Source organism: Hippocampus zosterae, chromosome 10 (assembly GCF_025434085.1).
Source record: "Hippocampus zosterae strain Florida chromosome 10, ASM2543408v3, whole genome shotgun sequence".
NCBI classification, from domain to species: domain Eukaryota; kingdom Metazoa; phylum Chordata; class Actinopteri; order Syngnathiformes; family Syngnathidae; genus Hippocampus; species Hippocampus zosterae.
In genome coordinates, this window is record NC_067460.1 from 13,791,196 (window position 1) to 13,808,684 (window position 17,489).

Consider the following 17,489-nt stretch of genomic DNA (forward strand, 5'->3'; position numbering starts at 1 on the left):
CCATGTGGGAGGGGGGGGGGGGGAGTAGGAGGGGGTGTTTGCTGTGGGAGGAAAGAAAGAGAAAGATGGAAGAAGAGGAGGAATAGTTTGGAGGATGAAATGCTATTGAGAGAACTGAGCGCAGAATCAAATGAATGAATACACACACATGCACAATCGTATCCATGCAACAGTCCTCAGCTCGTACTGGGCTGAGCTTTCCAGCCACTGAAAGAAGAAAAAAAACATGAATGAATGAATAAATGAATGGAGATTTTCTGGCAACTTAGTACAATGGAGCCATTGGATGGAATAGGGGGTTGCCTGCCAAAGGAAAGCACAAATCGCAAGCAGAAAATCATTTGTCCAAAGCGCTGCGTCCGCCATTGAAAATAAGATGTCACAGAAGACTACAGAAATAAAGACAAGTAAACTGAAAATCTAAGACACAAAGAGAAAGAAAATACATCAAAAAACAACATAGGAAGACATGGAAAAAACAATAACAATCTAATGAAAACAATAAACATTACAATGAACAAATAAAATATAAAACCAAAATGAAACACGCCAAAATAAAAAGGCAAAAAGCTAAAAAAAAACCCTCACTTAAAATAAAGAAAAAAACAAGCAAAAAGCTAAAAAAACAACAACAACACAAAGTTAAAAATAAACACAAAGAAAAACAAAAACAAACAAACAAAAAACAATTGAACAATATGTAATGAAACAAGACCACAAAAAAACAACACATGAGCTCAAAGCGCAATAACAAAACATCTCATATCAAAATCCAAATTTCCCGTGTTTTGGATGTATAGAAAACCAAAACTTTTCATTGGACAGCAATGACAAATCCACACATGTATTGTATAATGCAAACCAGAGGAGGAGAGAAGCTGTGAGCGAACAGAGAAGCGTGCGCGTCAAATCTACTAAATAATTCATATTCATAATAAAAACAGGACTTTACTGCATTCTGCATGACAAATGAAACTTCAGACCGGGAGACAAAGAGTAAAAGACTCTATTCTTCCTCAGTGCAGTGATGACTTAAGCACTCCCATGTAGCATTTGGAACTAAACACGACACGGCAACCGAGTGGTCAACTCTTTGGCGTGAAGAAGTGGTGACCCCTCCACTGCCCTACAAAATATCATAAAGCCATTAGGCCGTAAATATTTTAGAGAGGGGCTTGTGAAAGGATGCAAGAGGGTGGGAGTGCTATGGTGCTACATGCAGTGCAATGTCTGAAGCACTGCATCCATGACTGAGAATGCTTCTGCGTTCAGTGTAGTTGTGCATCGTGCTATACCATGAGCGAAAAGGCTTCCACACCCACACTGTTGTATACGTACCGCTGCATCCTTCAGTGAAAATACTATCATTCATATTGGAAAATGCTATACGAACTGAAGAGTGTTTTCGACAAAAACTGTCAGCCGTCCCTTCCAAGTCTGATTATTTTTTATTTTAAATGTATTTTCTCTTTATCCATGTATTTGTATTGGTCATCCTGGCTGGTGCGAATTTTTACACTTTCATCATTACCTTAACAGCTTGTACATTCAGCAAAATGGACGATTATTACATTTCCATTACCTCCGATGGAAACAATTGTTATGAATGGAGGTGTTCTACTACATTTGTCAACGCATCTGTATCACTAATATAATATTAACACCATTAAAAACATTCATCTTCATACCAAAACTTGCTTGCATAGCCTTTATTAGAGTAAGGTGCAATACAGAGAAGCTTCAGTAACTATCATGCATTTACTATCCATCAAAAGATGATTAAATTCAACCGTCATACCAGTTTCTTCAATCTTGAGGGAGCTTATCATTGATTTTTAAATTCTACCAGCAATCAACAGTACCGAGGTGATTTGTGCACTAAAATCCATAAAGCATTTCATGACACGGAGGAGATGAAGTGCTCCACCTGTATTCCAATCCAATTAGGGGACTACTATAAGCCAATTTTGTCCTGATACAACACCACCATACATATATACACACACATTATATATAGATAGATATGTGTGTGTGCAGGCGCGTGTGTGTTCTGTGTGCAAGCCGACAAGCACTCAAGATTTGTGTCACTTTGGTGGATTAAAGCGCCATAAATGACTCCCCAAAACCCACAAATGAAATAAACTATGATAACTATGCTCATCCATCATTATCTCTTTGATCCCCGTCTATTGACTGCAACTTAAACTATAAAAAAAAAAGGAAAGAGGAAAATGCAAAGCTACACTGCCCCCTAGTGGACGCATCAGCGAACTGCAACAACATTAAGCACATCTCCTTCACCGGGAGCCTGAAATGAAGCAAATTCATCCCAAGGATAAGTGGAGCAATGACATCGCCACCTTAGAGATTTTGGTCGTTCTCATGGAAACGATGCAAGTGGTCAGAGTACCTGTGAGATAGAGACCAATAAATTGAGGATTAATTATTGTACACCATGATTAGTTAAAAAATACTCGCAAAAATTAGTCGATTGTAAAAACAAAACAAAAATGTAAGATAGTAAGTGTCTTAAAAAGTTTCTGGACAAATTTAAATAGTATATCCAAGCTAAAAAAAAACTACACACACATATAAACCTACAAATCCAAATCAGTTAAAACATTAATGGTGGATTTCTATTAAAAAGTGTGTCTATGTCTTAGCGTTCCATCTCACTTTTTAGCACAGTAAGCGGAGCAATCTCTGCCAATACTCTCGCTCCAAGCCGTCTTGTACAGCACCTGGAACAAAGTTAATCGCAGGCAAGATGTTCTCATTGTATAAATTATTATTTTTGAAACAGAGTGGAGAAAGTTGAACTCGTCTGACGCACCAAGAAGACCAGACAATGCAGGAAAAGGGTGTAGAAGAAGGCCACAGTGCGTGCCATCTTATTGGAGAGGATCACACGACCCTGAGTGACATGAGAAAACCAAGTTGGCATTGTGGCTGCTTGAGAGTAGAGAGTGAGAGAGAGAGAGAGATTGTACCAGGCTCAGAGTTGCTTTATCCCAGGGGCTGAGGCTCAAGTAGCGACGCTGACGCTCCTGTTGACAGAAATCACAGCAGACACATCAGCGCATCGTTTGAAAATGAACAATACAAAACGAAATGGGAGTTATGGGACTTCATACACTTTTTCAAGCTCTTCAAAGGTTATTTGAAGCTTTTCTACATTGTTGTAGATTGATTTCATACTGACAATACCAATTCCAATTCTATATTTGAGCATGTTTTGTGGATGAAAAATGCGGTTCCTGAGAATTCACTAAATAGTCATCTACTGTCATTCCTCCTGTTCAAATGCCAGTTTTGTGGTGAGCATCTGTCCAACAGAAGACGCTTGGAGACTCATCTGATCAGATGCATGCGTCGCAATTCATATTCCCAGAGAGTGATTCAATTCAGTGGGATTACAATTCGATATAAGACGACTGAGTTTGAGAGGGTATGATGGAATCAGTTTCTTGTCGTCATCTAACAATATGAATGAAAGCGTCAGTAGGTTTCTGTAAATGTTGAACGATAAATATAACTCTCCAATAAAGAAGTTTCAATACACAGAAATATAATCTATTTTATAGCGGATCAATTTGATTGAGTTCAATTTTCAGAGAGAGAGAGAGAGAGAAAAACTGCAACTGCCAGGCCCTATTGTGGGATGCTGTCACGTGTTGTCCGTTTTGTACCTTCTTACTGAAGGAAGCAAACGGGTCCAGTCTCTCTTCGTATTGGGAAGAGTAACGCATGACTGTGTCATCACTGCCTCCCGCCTGCAGCACACGCATAAGGAATCGTGTGACATCAGGTCATGACTCGCCACCACACATTATCGCACATAAACAAAGAGAGCCATACTCTGCCAGCGTAGCTCTGTAGGAACTTGATCTTCTCATAGAGTTTAATGTTGTCTGCGCGCAGGCTGTCCAGCTCGTTCTGCAGGGCCTGCATGGTCTGCTGCATGGAGCGGCTCTCCTGGAACGAGTGGTAAAAGGTCACAGGTAGTGTGTGAGGCATGTGTGAGGGTGTGCGTGTGAGACGGGGACTCACGGCTTCCAGTTCCTGGTTGCGAGAGCGGAACCTCTCCCTTTGGCTGGAGATGATGGAGAGCAGAGAGTCCATCTGACCTTGAGGCAGCTCGGCATGGACGCTCATTCCAGAATCTAACAAAAACAAGGTTAGTCTTTAAAAACAGATGTAGTGGAACCTTTAAACAAAGTGAAGCCTTTTTTGAGGAATCTTTCCCAGAATTAAACATTGCCTCCCTCGGAACTGGAGAAAGCAGGCAGTACAAGCTTCATTTTTCTGATTTTTGGACGATGGAGATTTCAAATATACAGCCTGGACGATGCTGCTGCTTCAAAATGAAACCACTTTAAGGTTTATCACGCAGCATTTAACTCATTCAGGACCAGCCAATTCTGGACCTAGCCTGAAAAGACGTTTAAAAACGTCTTTGGGAGTGAATGAGTTAAATGTGTCGCTGCTAATGGTTGATGACTCATCACTGACAACTGTAGCAGAACGTTAACTGGCCCTCATTGTCATTTAGAAGATGCAAACCGGCTCAAATGGTTGGGGTGTCACTGCTCAACAGATCATGAGGATTGTGAGTTAGGAGAAATCGCGCATACAAACGTACCGGCAAACATAGCGGTGGCCTCTTTGATAGGCTCGGGGATGTTGATGACTTCGGCGCCCTCTGCACCGGGTCGGGGAAGCGAGGACATGGCCTGGATGGTACTCAGGTCATGCTCCAGCCTCAGGATGAGCTCCTTCTGCTCGGCGCTGATCCGCACTGCTGCAGAAAACTCCCCCTGGAGCTCTGCATAGCGACCTGGGGAGGATTAGAAAAGGTCATTTTTTCCACATCAACCATCTGGATTTGTAACTTGTCTTATTCGGAAGGCACTCACCTGTGGGAGGGCTGTCATTGACATAAACAGTCTAACATCTTGAAAAGTAACCTCATTTTTCTTTTTCTCTGAGAATACTTGAACAACAAACCTCCACAGCACACTTATAGTATTTGTATAAAAGAGATTTACTTCAATTATCACACCTAGGGTGCATGTGAATAATAATAATAATGATGAATGAATCAAATGTCAATCATAACAAATACATTGTGAACGTTTCATACAGTGATATTGCTTTTCAATGTTGTAGAAGGGGGGGCTGTCTTACAGTGCTGAGAACAAACATGATACGTTTAGTAAATAGAAAGATATAAAGAAAGCGATGATACATGAAGAAACAAATGAAAAAAAATGGAGGAAAATAGCATCTCGGGAGTGACGGAAGTGCTGAGAAATGGGGGTTGGAGGGGGGAGGTGAACCGTCCCTTTTACAGTCATGCACAGCACACACACTCTAAGCAGTGGGGAAAAGCGTTATTACTTCCACGTTGTTGATGATAGGGTGTATATATAAAAAAGAAGAAACATAACATAAAGCCTCAACAAGCATCTTAAAGCTTTCCAAAGTTGTAAGGGAGGGCTGAAGATCTCTCCCCGGGTCATTTGGTTGTCAGTCTAAAATGTAGAGGAAGCTACAGGAGGGGATGAAGAGAGACATGAATGGAGCAAATAAAGGTGGGCAACTACATCACTATTTGGCTTTTTGCTTCCTCTTTTGTGTGTGTGCGTGTGTGTTACATTGAAATGCTGAACTTGGAAACAGAGCGAGGAAATGACCGAACTAAATTAAAAGGACACACACAAGCAATGTGAAGAAGATGTGTATTGTGCTGTATTTAGGTGTATAACGACTACCGTGTGTGCTATGCGTACAGCACCGCTGCGTAAAGGGGGGGGGGGGGGGAGGAAAAAAGTGATTCCTTACAAAAACCCACTTCATAAGATATATTCTAAAAGTATTAATATTATTACAAAAACATCTTGAGGTTTTTCTTTCTGTCTCTTTTTTTCTTTTTGTTTTTTTTTTTTTTAGTTTTTCCTGAATAGGGTGACCAGTGCTGCTGTCCAGGCTTCCATCACAATAACATAAAAAAAAAAAAAGAAAAAAAAAAGAATAAGCACTACTTCAAAACAGATCATACAGTAAAGCTTTACGACTTCAGAAAACATGATATGATATACAGCATCTGTTACACCTTTACAATGTTATTCAACAGTGTATAGAATCATCTGGATCTTTAAATTTGTAGAAAAATATCTGTGGATCATGGAAAAAGTCCTGAATCGTCCCTTCTCTTGTCTTGCCTTCCAAACAAAAAGCACTCTGTGACACTAAGTGACGCCGTAGCTACTTGACCCCGACTCCTATTTACAATTTCTTATCCTCCCTCAAAATAGTTGGCACACGTCATCTCAATACCTGCAGTGACGTCACAGCGAACCTGACACGGAACAGAAGGAGAAGACATATCCAACAAAAGAAAAACATAATGCCCTATGAATAAATTCAGTGTTATTACAGTGTCAGCTGTTTTTCGGCGTGCTTCCTCCTTCATTCTGCTTGTTAGGTATGTACAACGTCAGGGTGAGGTGTGGTGGGGGACGTGGGGGGTGGTTAACTGTCTGATAAAGCCCCCAATGGGTCAGTCGTTAACAAAAACACAAGCTCATCTACTTTTTCCAGCAACCCTCTCCAGGAGAGAAATACAGGTGGGGGGGGGGGGGGGTGTCGATGTGGATCAGAGATGACACGGATCACACGTACACGTCTGACGACATCACAACGTTTCGGTGCCCTGCTTGGCAGTTAAAGGCACAAATCTGATGATCTGATGTGATTTTTGGAAGGGGGGCGGGGGTGGCAAAGAGATGGCTGAAATGGGTTAAGTGCTTCGTATAAAGGTTACAGTAGAGATACGAGACGTGCTGTGCGGTCACGGGCCCGAAGCCGCTCTGACGGGACACGGATGTTTGACACCTGGCGTCCGTGGGAAGAGAGAGTTTGAGGGAGTTTCCCCACCCCACCCAAGACGGGAACATCTTGATTTAAATGCAGTGCATTTGACCAGGATTGACTATATGGACAAAAGTAGTGAGACACATGGCAGAATTGATTATTCTTGGAACCTTTCAGTGGTTGGTCTTGACTCAAGACAGATTAAATTTTAATTGAGTTCTTTAAAAAAAATCGACTATATTGCTTTACAAAAAAAAAAGTAAAAATTAAACAATTCAGGGCAACAAACTTGATCAAAAATTTGAAGTTGGGAAATTCAAAAACGTATTTGAAGTTTTGCTAATGTGAAATTTGGCTTTCCTGCATTTTCCACAAAGAAATAAGAGTCTACAGTTTACTGTCCCATGCATCGTCGTCCCCCAACTTAAAAGATTTTCGGAAAAAACAACTCAGCAAATTTGTTTGCATGTTTGCTTTGTTGCGCTAACTAACATTGTTGCAGTCTCCAAAATTTATATTATCAAGTTGTTCCAACTTAGATGACTGTTTGAGGCCCAATAAACACAAATTGTATTTTTTTTTTACAGTGTACAACAAATCATTTCTCATCATAATCTCGACAAATCACAGATTTTAAGCAGTTGCGACGAGGGCATGGAACATAACTCACTGATCTATTTTAAGGTTCATTGTCGATAAAAACACGATCGTCCCATAATAGCGTATATTAATTTCATAACAAAAAGTTCCTTCATTATGATTTTTTTTAATGATGCTTATTGTTAAGACTCCACTCTTTAATCCATCTAAGAGACTGTTTACATGCCTTGGTAGGTGTTGCTGTTTTGATTCGTAACAGAGTAAGCAATAGCATCTATTAACAATTACACTGTTGGAAAAAATGTGTCTATTTGAGGGAGGTGTTAAGTATTAAGTGTTTTATGGCCACTACGGTGGTACCTTTACTTACGAAATTAATTGGTTCTGGAAGAAATTTCTTAAGTAGAAAATCTTGTAAGTAGAGACGCGTTTTCCATGCAAATGCCCTAATCCGTTCCAAGTTCCCTCAAAATTCAGACATAAATGTTTTCTAAAGCATAGAAACGCATCAAAATATGTAACCAATACTTGTTACAATTAGATTATTCAACAATAAATGAGAGTTGTGCATAATGTAAAAAACAAAGAATAAAAATGATGGGTCATTTAACTTTTAACTGCGTCCTCATCGTTGTGTGCCCTCTTTAGTTCATGTTCCCTCTTAGAAGTGGCTTTTGCCCGGCGTTTTGTAAAGAACTGAGCAAAGGACGTCTGCTTTTGTCGGCTTATAACAGTCCTTCGAAAATGTACAAGGTAAACATCAGCATAGTAAGCGATCGCCCGACTGATGAACACTTTTTCTGGGTGATTCACATTTACGTCAAACTATTGGAATATCTCATGGCTCAAGGGGCGAATAACCAGGAGGCTGCATAGGCACATATCTATCTATCTATCTATCTATCTATCGAAACAAATAGACACATATGCTACAGGTCCATCTTAGCCAATGGGATGCCAGGTTGATGCTCGGGAATAGCCAATGGCAGAGCAGCTATAAGTATGTTACGTTCAGGAAACTCGCAGCTTTCTTTCGTAACAAGAGGCAATATTTTCCTGTTGAGGTGTTTCGTAACTTGAAATTTTCCTATGAAGAGACGTTCGTAAGTCGAGGTACCACTGTACTTGGGGTGCTAGGAGATGGTAGGAGAATCTATTAATTTTTTTAACTCCTGTTTCGTTGCCAGCTTAATGCTTGCTGCCCACAGAAGTCGTTATAGTGTAGTTGAGTGTGAATCAGCAGTATTTAAAATTGCTTAACTCCACATGATTGCCCAGTTTCACTGCCTGGAAGTGTCCCAATAGTTTGTCCATATAATGTCCGTGGATTTAAGCCAGTGAGAAAAATTCTTGGTACTTTTTTGTTAAACTAATAAACAAACTAACCCAACGCTAACTGAAATAACGGACTTAGAAGCAATAAATTACAACATGTTTTTTTGATTTGTTGCTATTAAAACTTTTGAGGCAAATGCTGCAATCAAAGTATTTCTGTAGATCTCAAACGTCAGTTGACTCGTATTGTGACCCACTCGACATCGAGTTAACCGTCTCAGGCTCTCTCCCCTGACAAATATTCGATTGGGTTTAGATCAGAGCTAACAGAAAGCTACTTCAGAAAACCAATACAGTCAAATGTTTTGGCTGCATATTTTTTGGTCTTTATTCTGTTGGAGGAGCCGCAACTTGCAAGTGAGACCGAGCTTTCTGGAACTGTGCAGCATATTTTGCTCCAAAATGCCTTTTATTCTCTTGAGATTTCATTGTGCACTGAAAGTATTCATGACACCCCATGCCGGATGTAGCAAGCAGCCCCGGAAAATGACCAAGCCTTATATGTTTCACAGTAGTGTTCTTTGTATGTTCACTTATTTTATGTAACAAAGTGAATAAGACTTGACAAACTGCATTTTTGTCAGTTGCTTCACTGACCGTTGTGGGTTTTTCTTTTGTTTAACATAAGCATACCAACAATGGTATTCGTGTGTGTGTGTGTTTTAAGGAAACAGGGCGAATGGGAAATAGGGTTACGGATAGAAACGAAATCAGGTGCTTACTAATTATCTCTACACCAGCTGTGTTCCCGTTCTGTCACACGCAGTTATGTGAAAGGACGCAGTTCATCATGTAGAAAAACAGCCGACGTTTGTTTCCATTTTAGTGTTCCAGTCTGTGCTTGTTTTTTTTCCCCAAACACTTCCCCAAATAAAAGGCATCGATTTCCCAGGAGCTTTGGGATGGTAACTCCGGTGTAGTGTTTTATAGACCCTGTCCTAATAAGTGCTTTGCTGTACGGACTGCTATAGATTAATTTTCTGCATAATCATAGGCTGGCTCTTCTGTGTGGCCTCAGACACCTGCTAGCTGGTAGAACCTGTCTAATCTCAATTTGGCAGATATGACCTCTTTTCAAAATGCATTCTCATCTTCGGGTGATTTCATTTGACCTATTTAACAACAAGTATACACTTGGGACCTGATCATCAAGTTAATAGCGATGAAAGAGGGGAATGAATTCTAGCGAGAGACGAGCTTGTCCGAGATACGGCCGCAAAAATGACAGTCAAGTAAAAAACAGAAAGGGATATGCAAGTCAATCATTTTGATATGTTTTGGGGGATTCTCGAGCTTGCCATTTTAGGGCTGTTCATAAAAGCTTGGCGAGGGGCGGATGCGAAATGTGGCAAAAGCATGACTCAAAAAGGTATTGAAATGACACTAAACATTTGGGATTCATGAATATACAAACAAATGAGAACTAGTACGTCTCTGTAAATATTAACCAATACTGCCGGCAGTCTATAACGTCTAGTAAAAATGTTACTTGCCCTCAGGAACAGTATAATCCCTTACAAAATAGTCAACCCAAATGATAAGACATTAAATGAAAAATTACAGCACCTATAAATAAGCAGAATAAAAATCAAAACTAAATGCAAAAAAAAAGAACAACAACAACAACCCATAAAAGAAAAAGCAATAAAACCGAGCTACAGTAAATCATCATATTAAACTACGTGGTGAGAAGATTAATGTAATGGTAACGCATCAAACAGCTTAAAAAGAAGGGTGTCAGTTGTGCACTCGTAGTGTGTGCAAGTAGGTACGAAATACAAAAACACCACACACTCGTTGGAAACGCACACACACACACGCACACACGTACACACGCCACACACACAAAGGGGAGGCAGTGGGCTGACAGGCACTGAGGGCTTGTGTGGGAAGAGGACGAGGTGATATGCCTTTAAATTTGTAGTGTATACAGTAGAATTGAAAGTGGACAAAAAGAGTCCCTGGATGCAAGAAAGACTGGAAGAGAGTGTAACTACTCATACCAGGGTTGGAGTGAACTCACTTTTGAACTAAAAAGTACTGTACATTGCAAAAAAACCCAAACAAACCAACACAACAACAAAAACAATACATCCTATCATTAGGAGCTTGATAACCTAACATTTGTAAATTGAACTCTGAGTGAATTGATCTCGACCCTGACTGACATGCAGGCCAGTGTTCACACACACACACGCACACGGACACGCACACGCACACACACTTCCTGATTTGGCCTATACAAAGATGTGTGTTTGTGAGCAGGAAATTAGCTGGTGGCGAGCGCGTACACGTGCACACACACAGATCCAGTGGTGGGTCAAAACTGTGACGTGCACAACCTACCAATGAGGGGGGGGGGGGGGGGGAGAAAAAAAGACAACTACAAGCAAGAGACAAGTATCGGCTACAGTACTACGTGAAGTCATCGTATCGTATTTGACAATGCAACATTATTCCATCCTAATTTTCTTTCTTTTTTTTCAAGAAAAAAAACAACAGTAATTTGTTACTCTTATTGTCTGCTTATTTTTTACTAATTAAATTCCTTCCTAAAATTCCCTATTTTGTTATCTTTAGAGTCAGAAGACTGTGCAATCTCTTATCGGCAACCAAATTGCAATATGAATTAAAAAAAAAAGAATGAGGTGGGTCCTTCAACCATCAAGAAGGACCTCAGGGTTCCTTCTCTCCTTTCCAGATGAGTGTGTGTTTGCAAGGAATTATTACGTTATCCTCCTGGCCATCACATGGCTGTCAGCAGGACAGAGATGGGAGAACGGGGTACACAACAGGTCAAAGTTCGTACATCAATAACCATGGTAGCTCAGGTGTGTTACCCTCTTTAAGTGTGTCGGAGTGAAATACAAAAACAAAATGTGCCGCCGTTCAGAAGCGACAACACACTCGTACGGGCACACACTGACTCAACCCCTAAACACACAAAAAAAACACACACGCGCACAAACACAGACACACACACACACACGCAAGTGAGTGAAAAAGGCAAAGGGTTTGTAACAGTCACTCTACAGTGTGAAAAATGAGGCGTCTCACTGAGTGAGGGGAGGTTTGTGGACACTTGGGAGGTGAGAAGAAGAGCGGAAAAAATATCTCCTTGAAGAAATTGAGAATTCCTGTCTCTTATTTATCATCGAGCAGTGTGTATCACTGGAACAGCTGCTGTGACAGGCCTCGCCTGTCTTTACCCAGTCCAGGTCTCGCTGCCCGGCCGTGGGTCAAACCCCAGCTCAGGACTAACCAGTCTGGTGCACCAGTGGCTGGTGATGTGGGGGGGCAGGGGGGTGGGCGGGGGCGGGGGAGGTACAGCAGGGCCAGAGGCCAGCAGGACGGTTAAGTGCTTTTCTCAGTATACAAAAAAAAAAATCACCAGGAGAGACAATTAAGCTCTGTTATTTTGTTCTTCTAGGTATTCAGTAAATCTTTTTTTCAGGGTTTTTTTTCCAACCACACTTTGTCACTTTCCTCTTTTGGGAAAGCTATGTAGTAAAAATGGCTGCTGAGCTTGACTTTGGCTGTGTCCATTCTCCAACGGGAACAGAGGAGGTGGGGTGCAAGGTTAGAGGTGGTGAGGTTATGAGACAAGAGGGGCGAAAGGATGCTCAGAGTGGAGGAGGGCTAGAATTCCCACTCTGAGGGGTCCTCTTTGCTAGCGGCCTTCTCCAGCCGGTGGATGATGTTATTGAGGTTGGCCGCTTTCTTCTTGCGCAGATTGTTGTCCCTGGGGTTTCTTGCCGGACCGGAGGCCGGGATATTTGTACTCGAGGCGGAGCTGCCGGGGGATGCCTCCGTGAGGCTAAAGAGCCCGAGTCCGCCAGGCCCGCAGCTAGAGCTCGGCGGGATGCAGTCTATCTGGGAAGGGGAATTATTAGAGGCCCCCGCCTCAGAATCGGCCTCCATGTCGTGGTCTTTATACGACCCCCTGTGATCCTCCAGGCCTGATCCGAATACCTGCCGTGCCTCCACTGTGCCCTCCGATTCGGTCCCATCACAGCTGTCCCCTTCACCTGATTTTGAACCGCGGAGAGAAGGGGAGCCCCCCTCACTGCCAGGCCCTACCCCTCCAGCTGCCTGGATTTCCTCAATGAAGAGTTCTCGCCGGATACGCGACCTGGAAGAGACGTTGGACATTAGTCATTGTACTTGATGATGTTTCATTTGTTATGCGTTTCGTAAGACCGTTTTTAAATATGTCCACAAGTCCAATTTAGAGTTGTATGCCAATTTTCAGTAGCCTAACAATGGCATTTTGCATTTTATGTGAGCATTAAGATAGCACAATTTTGTTTTTTATGTAGTTTAACGAAACCTTTTGCTGTTTCGATATAAGATTAGATAAGAAAACCTTTATTTGTCTCACATTGGAGAAATTCGCAATTTACAGCAGCAAAATATCTACAAAATGTCTCTTTCGTTTTATGTGTAACTCTTATCATCATCATCTTCAACTGGAGGTGGCAAATAAACAGCCTGAAGCAAGCGCCCTTTCCTTTTCATTTGGAGAACTGTGCGAGGACGACAGCGTCGACAACGTGATGGACAACAAGCACAGTCCCGCAAGACTACCGTAATTGAAATTATGAGTGTGTAGATTTTTGAGAAAGCAAATGTACCAGTACCAAATGAGTTCTTGTACGTGTCTCGTTCAGAAGTTGTGCGGTGTTCTAGAATTGCACTTTTTATGCTAGAGAGCCCTTTGCACGGGAAAAAAAAATTACACTATGAGATTGTTTTGCTGTTTGGGCCAAACCCTTTGTTGTTGGGTTGAGATCGTGGATCATTTGACCGTACGTTGAAAATGTATGATCAAAAATGAAATGAAATAAAAATATATATATTAAAAATATTTAGTTCACATTGAAAGTTGTATTTTTGTCATTTTTCTGGTTAGGAAGTGCTTGATCCAATGTGGCCCCCATTTAAGTTATCAATTGCTGTGCGAAGGAACGCTTTAAACATGTGTTTGAATACATTTTAGTGTGTTTTAGTCAATTTAACTACCACTTGTATGAAAAACTTTCCGATGGACCCGCTGTAATCGCAGATTTTCACCTATTTTGGATGGGTGTGAAACATAAAACATACATATGTACATACAATCAACAAATTACATCAAAAAACATTTTCCAAAATATCAATCCAATTCTCGTGTCAGGCTCGTGATTGTCCTCAAAATGCTGACCTGTAATTATGAAACCAGTTGATAACGGTGCTGGTCTTCAGGTTGAGCTGGGAGGCTAGCTCCTCAATGGTCTTGGGCGAGGGATACGGTTTCTGTTGGTACGCCCTTTTCAGAGCTTCCTTCTCCTCAGGGCCTAGCACCACCCGCGGCTTCTTCAGTTGCTGCTGCGGCCCCGGACTCTGAGAGCCCTGCACATAGTCCGGCCCCACTAGGCCCCCGTCTACAGAATGGCCATCACTCAAGGAGCTTAGCCTCCTCTTCATGTAGGCTGTGCAGAGACAAACCAACAGAGTCAATTAGAGAATTGTAGGAAAGGTGAGGGTGAATCTGAGTCATCGTTGGGGTCAAGTGATTGGTGTGGCTCCATTCTGGACTGCTCACTCACTCGATTTCCATTTGTATTTTGTGATCACAATATTTTTGTGACCACAATTCAATATTTCAAGTCAACAAATAAGCACTTTTTGCCCCTGCCGTATCTATATTGTCACCACACTTTAATTTTTCTTTACCCCGCGTCATAATTGCTGGTGTTGACTGGTGTAGTAATATGATGAGCATATAGCCCTCTGAAGACCAATAATATACTGCCAGGCATTCTAAACTGACACTAGATGGTGCTATTGTAATTCCCAAAACATGTAACAATGAAGCCTTGTTCAACACAAACAGCAGCTGGAGCTCAGTTTACTTCAGGCACCAGAGGCGGAAAATGAACAGTACACGGCAGATTCACATTAGTTTGACATTTTGTCCACCCTGATACGCGCTGCCAGATATATTAGTAGTGCAGCAGCAGAAGCGAGGCCCTTAGAGCAAGGTTAGGGCAATCCAAAAAAAAAGGGAAACGCTTGCTACCTCGCAGGCTGGTATCGCAAAGGTGAGGGATCAAACATGGTTACTGTAGAGTAGGTCCGTGTCTTTCCTCGTGGCTCTGCTCTGGGTCAGGACTTTTGCCTGTTGCTACCGGGGCACTTTACTTTGGGGTCAGTAAACCCAAATGAAGCTTAAAGGAGAGTGACCCCAAAACATGCACCATACAAACACAATGAACTATAGCTGTGCAGATGTAGCATGTGCTTTTCACACATTCATTCGATTATTTTGGGGGATGTGTAAGATGCCAGTTCCTGTTGGGACATTCAAATGAAAGCATTCTTCCTACAAAAGGAACCCCAATCGTGCGGTGAGGGGGGTCAGTGTGAGGCCATCGGTTTTACCGATGATCACGCACGTCACGCCAGCAAGAAAGGACCGCAGTGTGATCAGAGGCCACGAACAAAGATTAAAAATAAAAGTTTATAGACTGATGATTATTACAATGATGACAATGATGAAGAGGAGTGCTGATGACTGTGAGTAAGCAGGCCCGCGGCGGTCCCCTAGCTGTCACATCTAATACGGTACGTGATGGCTGCCGTCCTGATTGCTACTGACATCACACCAAGATGACTGTGATCTGCACAACATGCTCGGCCGTCCTGCACAAAGGATATCGTCTGTGCAGATGTGCACGCACGATTCAAAAGGGATTTCATCTGTATGTTTATCAAGTAAATGCATGTTCAAGTAAGTACACAGCACCACGGTGTCTTTGTTGTTATTTAAATGTGAAGCTCTGCAGATGTGTGCGTGGAGTTATTGTCTACCTCCCCTCCAGCCTTGAGCTATTCATACACACCTTTCTTTTCCAGTCGCTTCATGTCCATGAGTTTCTCCACACTGTGCGGGTCCTGGAGCCAGAGCTGCATACGGACAAAGGGCTCCCTGCCCTTCAGGCTGAGCTTGTGCCACGGTTTGGGCCTGGCCAGCAGGTCTGAGACAGAACCCTGTGTCAGACCCAGGATAGTCTCCCCAAACAGACGCTGGCCTGGTAGGGATAGGAGAACAGTCGTCTTTGTGAGAGAAGATCATTGATTTTAAAGCCGCGCAACATTTTGGGACATAAAAAAACTACATACAGAACTGCTGGCAAAAATGACTAATTTTTGTTGTTTGTTTTATAAGTGCCTTCATTTTAATTCAAAATTGTAAATATAAATGATGAGCCAAAACCACGTAATAATCTAAACCTACAAAAACCTACAAATAAAGCAAAGACTCCCCGTTTCTTTTGCAAACAACCCAGGCTAAACTTAGCTCCTCTCCAACATAAAGGTCTTCGTCTCTGAGATGAGATGCTTTACTTTACAATATTTCCTCGACCCCAGTTGTTGCTTTTGTATTAGTTTTTGCTTTGGCGCAATTTTATGGCATTTAGGGGATTATAGAAAGCGCACAAAAATCTACACAGATTTTGACAAAATAGCTAAGGGTAGGTTCAACAGAAAAAAACTACATATCTGAGAATAGCCAACCATAAAGGGCCCAACCTTTGTGGTTTGCCTTTTGGGGGCAGGTTTACTGTACTACAGGGCTCCAAAGTAATTTTATTTACATTTACCAAGCACATATGTCCCTAAATTGAAATGTAATAATCTGAAAATTAAGGGTCGCACATTGTAATTTATGAGATTTATGTGAAACCCGACGATTTGTGTGCGAACCCCAAAAGCCGCCTCCTTCCACACATTAACCAATCACAGTGGTCAATCAAACTCTGCTTTCACTCAAATTGGCCCACTTCTTCCTCTTTCGTGTTTGTCTCCTTTCGTGTTAATATCAATTGGGAATTTTGACACCAATGGGAAAAAAATGTGATAGTTAATAGATTCTTTTCCAAATTTACTTTTCACACATGTGTGAGAAAGTGAGAAATTGACTCATACTGCCACATATTTTGGGAGCAAAAAGCAAACATTTAGGGGTTGCCTGGAGCCCGGTAAGAATAATAGACTTTCTTGATGTCTCACCGAGGTTGTTGTCTGTCAGCACCTCCTTCACCTTCTTGGTAATAGCATAAGTATCAAGCTCGGGAGACATTGCAACCATCTCCTGAATGCTCAAACTCGAATGCCCAGGTACCGGCAGCGGGGTGCCTGGCTGGGAGTCCCCACACGAAGGATCGTCGGAGGGGGGCTTGAGCCCGGACGACTGCGACAGATCACCGGTGAGGCCGTTGACAGACTCTTCGGCTGAGCTGAGCGGCGACTCTGGAGCGGGGCTGCAGCTCGCCGATGTCTTCGGAGTACCTTCTGCTTTTGGAGACAAAGGACAAGACCCAAAGATCGTATTGGTTAGGAGGCCATTCTTTTATCCCCTCACTCTGTCGGCTTTGGGGGAGAGGGGGGGGGGGCTTGAGCCATACTAAAATCAACTTAATCCCTATTTAAGGAACGGCAAAGGTGTTTAAGTTTTTGAGTTTGACGCTTTTTTGGCTTGCTGCTCGTTCTTTCATCTCCCCGTTTCTGCCTGTGTAGTGTTGCTGTGCAGCTCAGCAGGCTGGAAGAGAGCAGTCATGAGGAGCTGTCAGTGTACATTAGCTGCTGTTTACACCCCCAGAGAGAAACAGAGACACACACACGCACGCACACAC

General features: G+C 42.1%; 1 protein-coding gene across 4 annotated transcripts in view; it reads right to left on the reverse strand.

The window, feature by feature from the left end:
* Positions 1-1,694: 1,694 nt before the first annotated feature.
* cux1b (cut-like homeobox 1b) overlaps positions 1,695-17,489 on the reverse strand; it is an 85,346-nt gene continuing 69,551 nt past the window's right edge. For 2 of the 4 annotated variants that reach the window (XM_052079171.1, XM_052079169.1), the window contains 4 exons: positions 16,867-17,151; positions 15,696-15,884; positions 14,015-14,282; positions 5,027-12,943 (listed from right to left, as the gene is read on the reverse strand). In XM_052079171.1, coding sequence (XP_051935131.1) covers positions 12,451-12,943; positions 14,015-14,282; positions 15,696-15,884; positions 16,867-17,151 — 1,235 coding nt within the window. In that variant the 3' untranslated portion in view covers positions 5,027-12,450. Of the gene's footprint in view, positions 2,411-2,676; positions 2,742-2,833; positions 2,915-2,990; positions 3,048-3,689; positions 3,774-3,858; positions 3,976-4,050; positions 4,164-4,642; positions 4,838-5,026; positions 12,944-14,014; positions 14,283-15,695; positions 15,885-16,866; positions 17,152-17,489 lie in introns of those variants that run through there. The other 2 variants (XM_052079172.1, XM_052079170.1) reach the window with 2 other exon arrangements.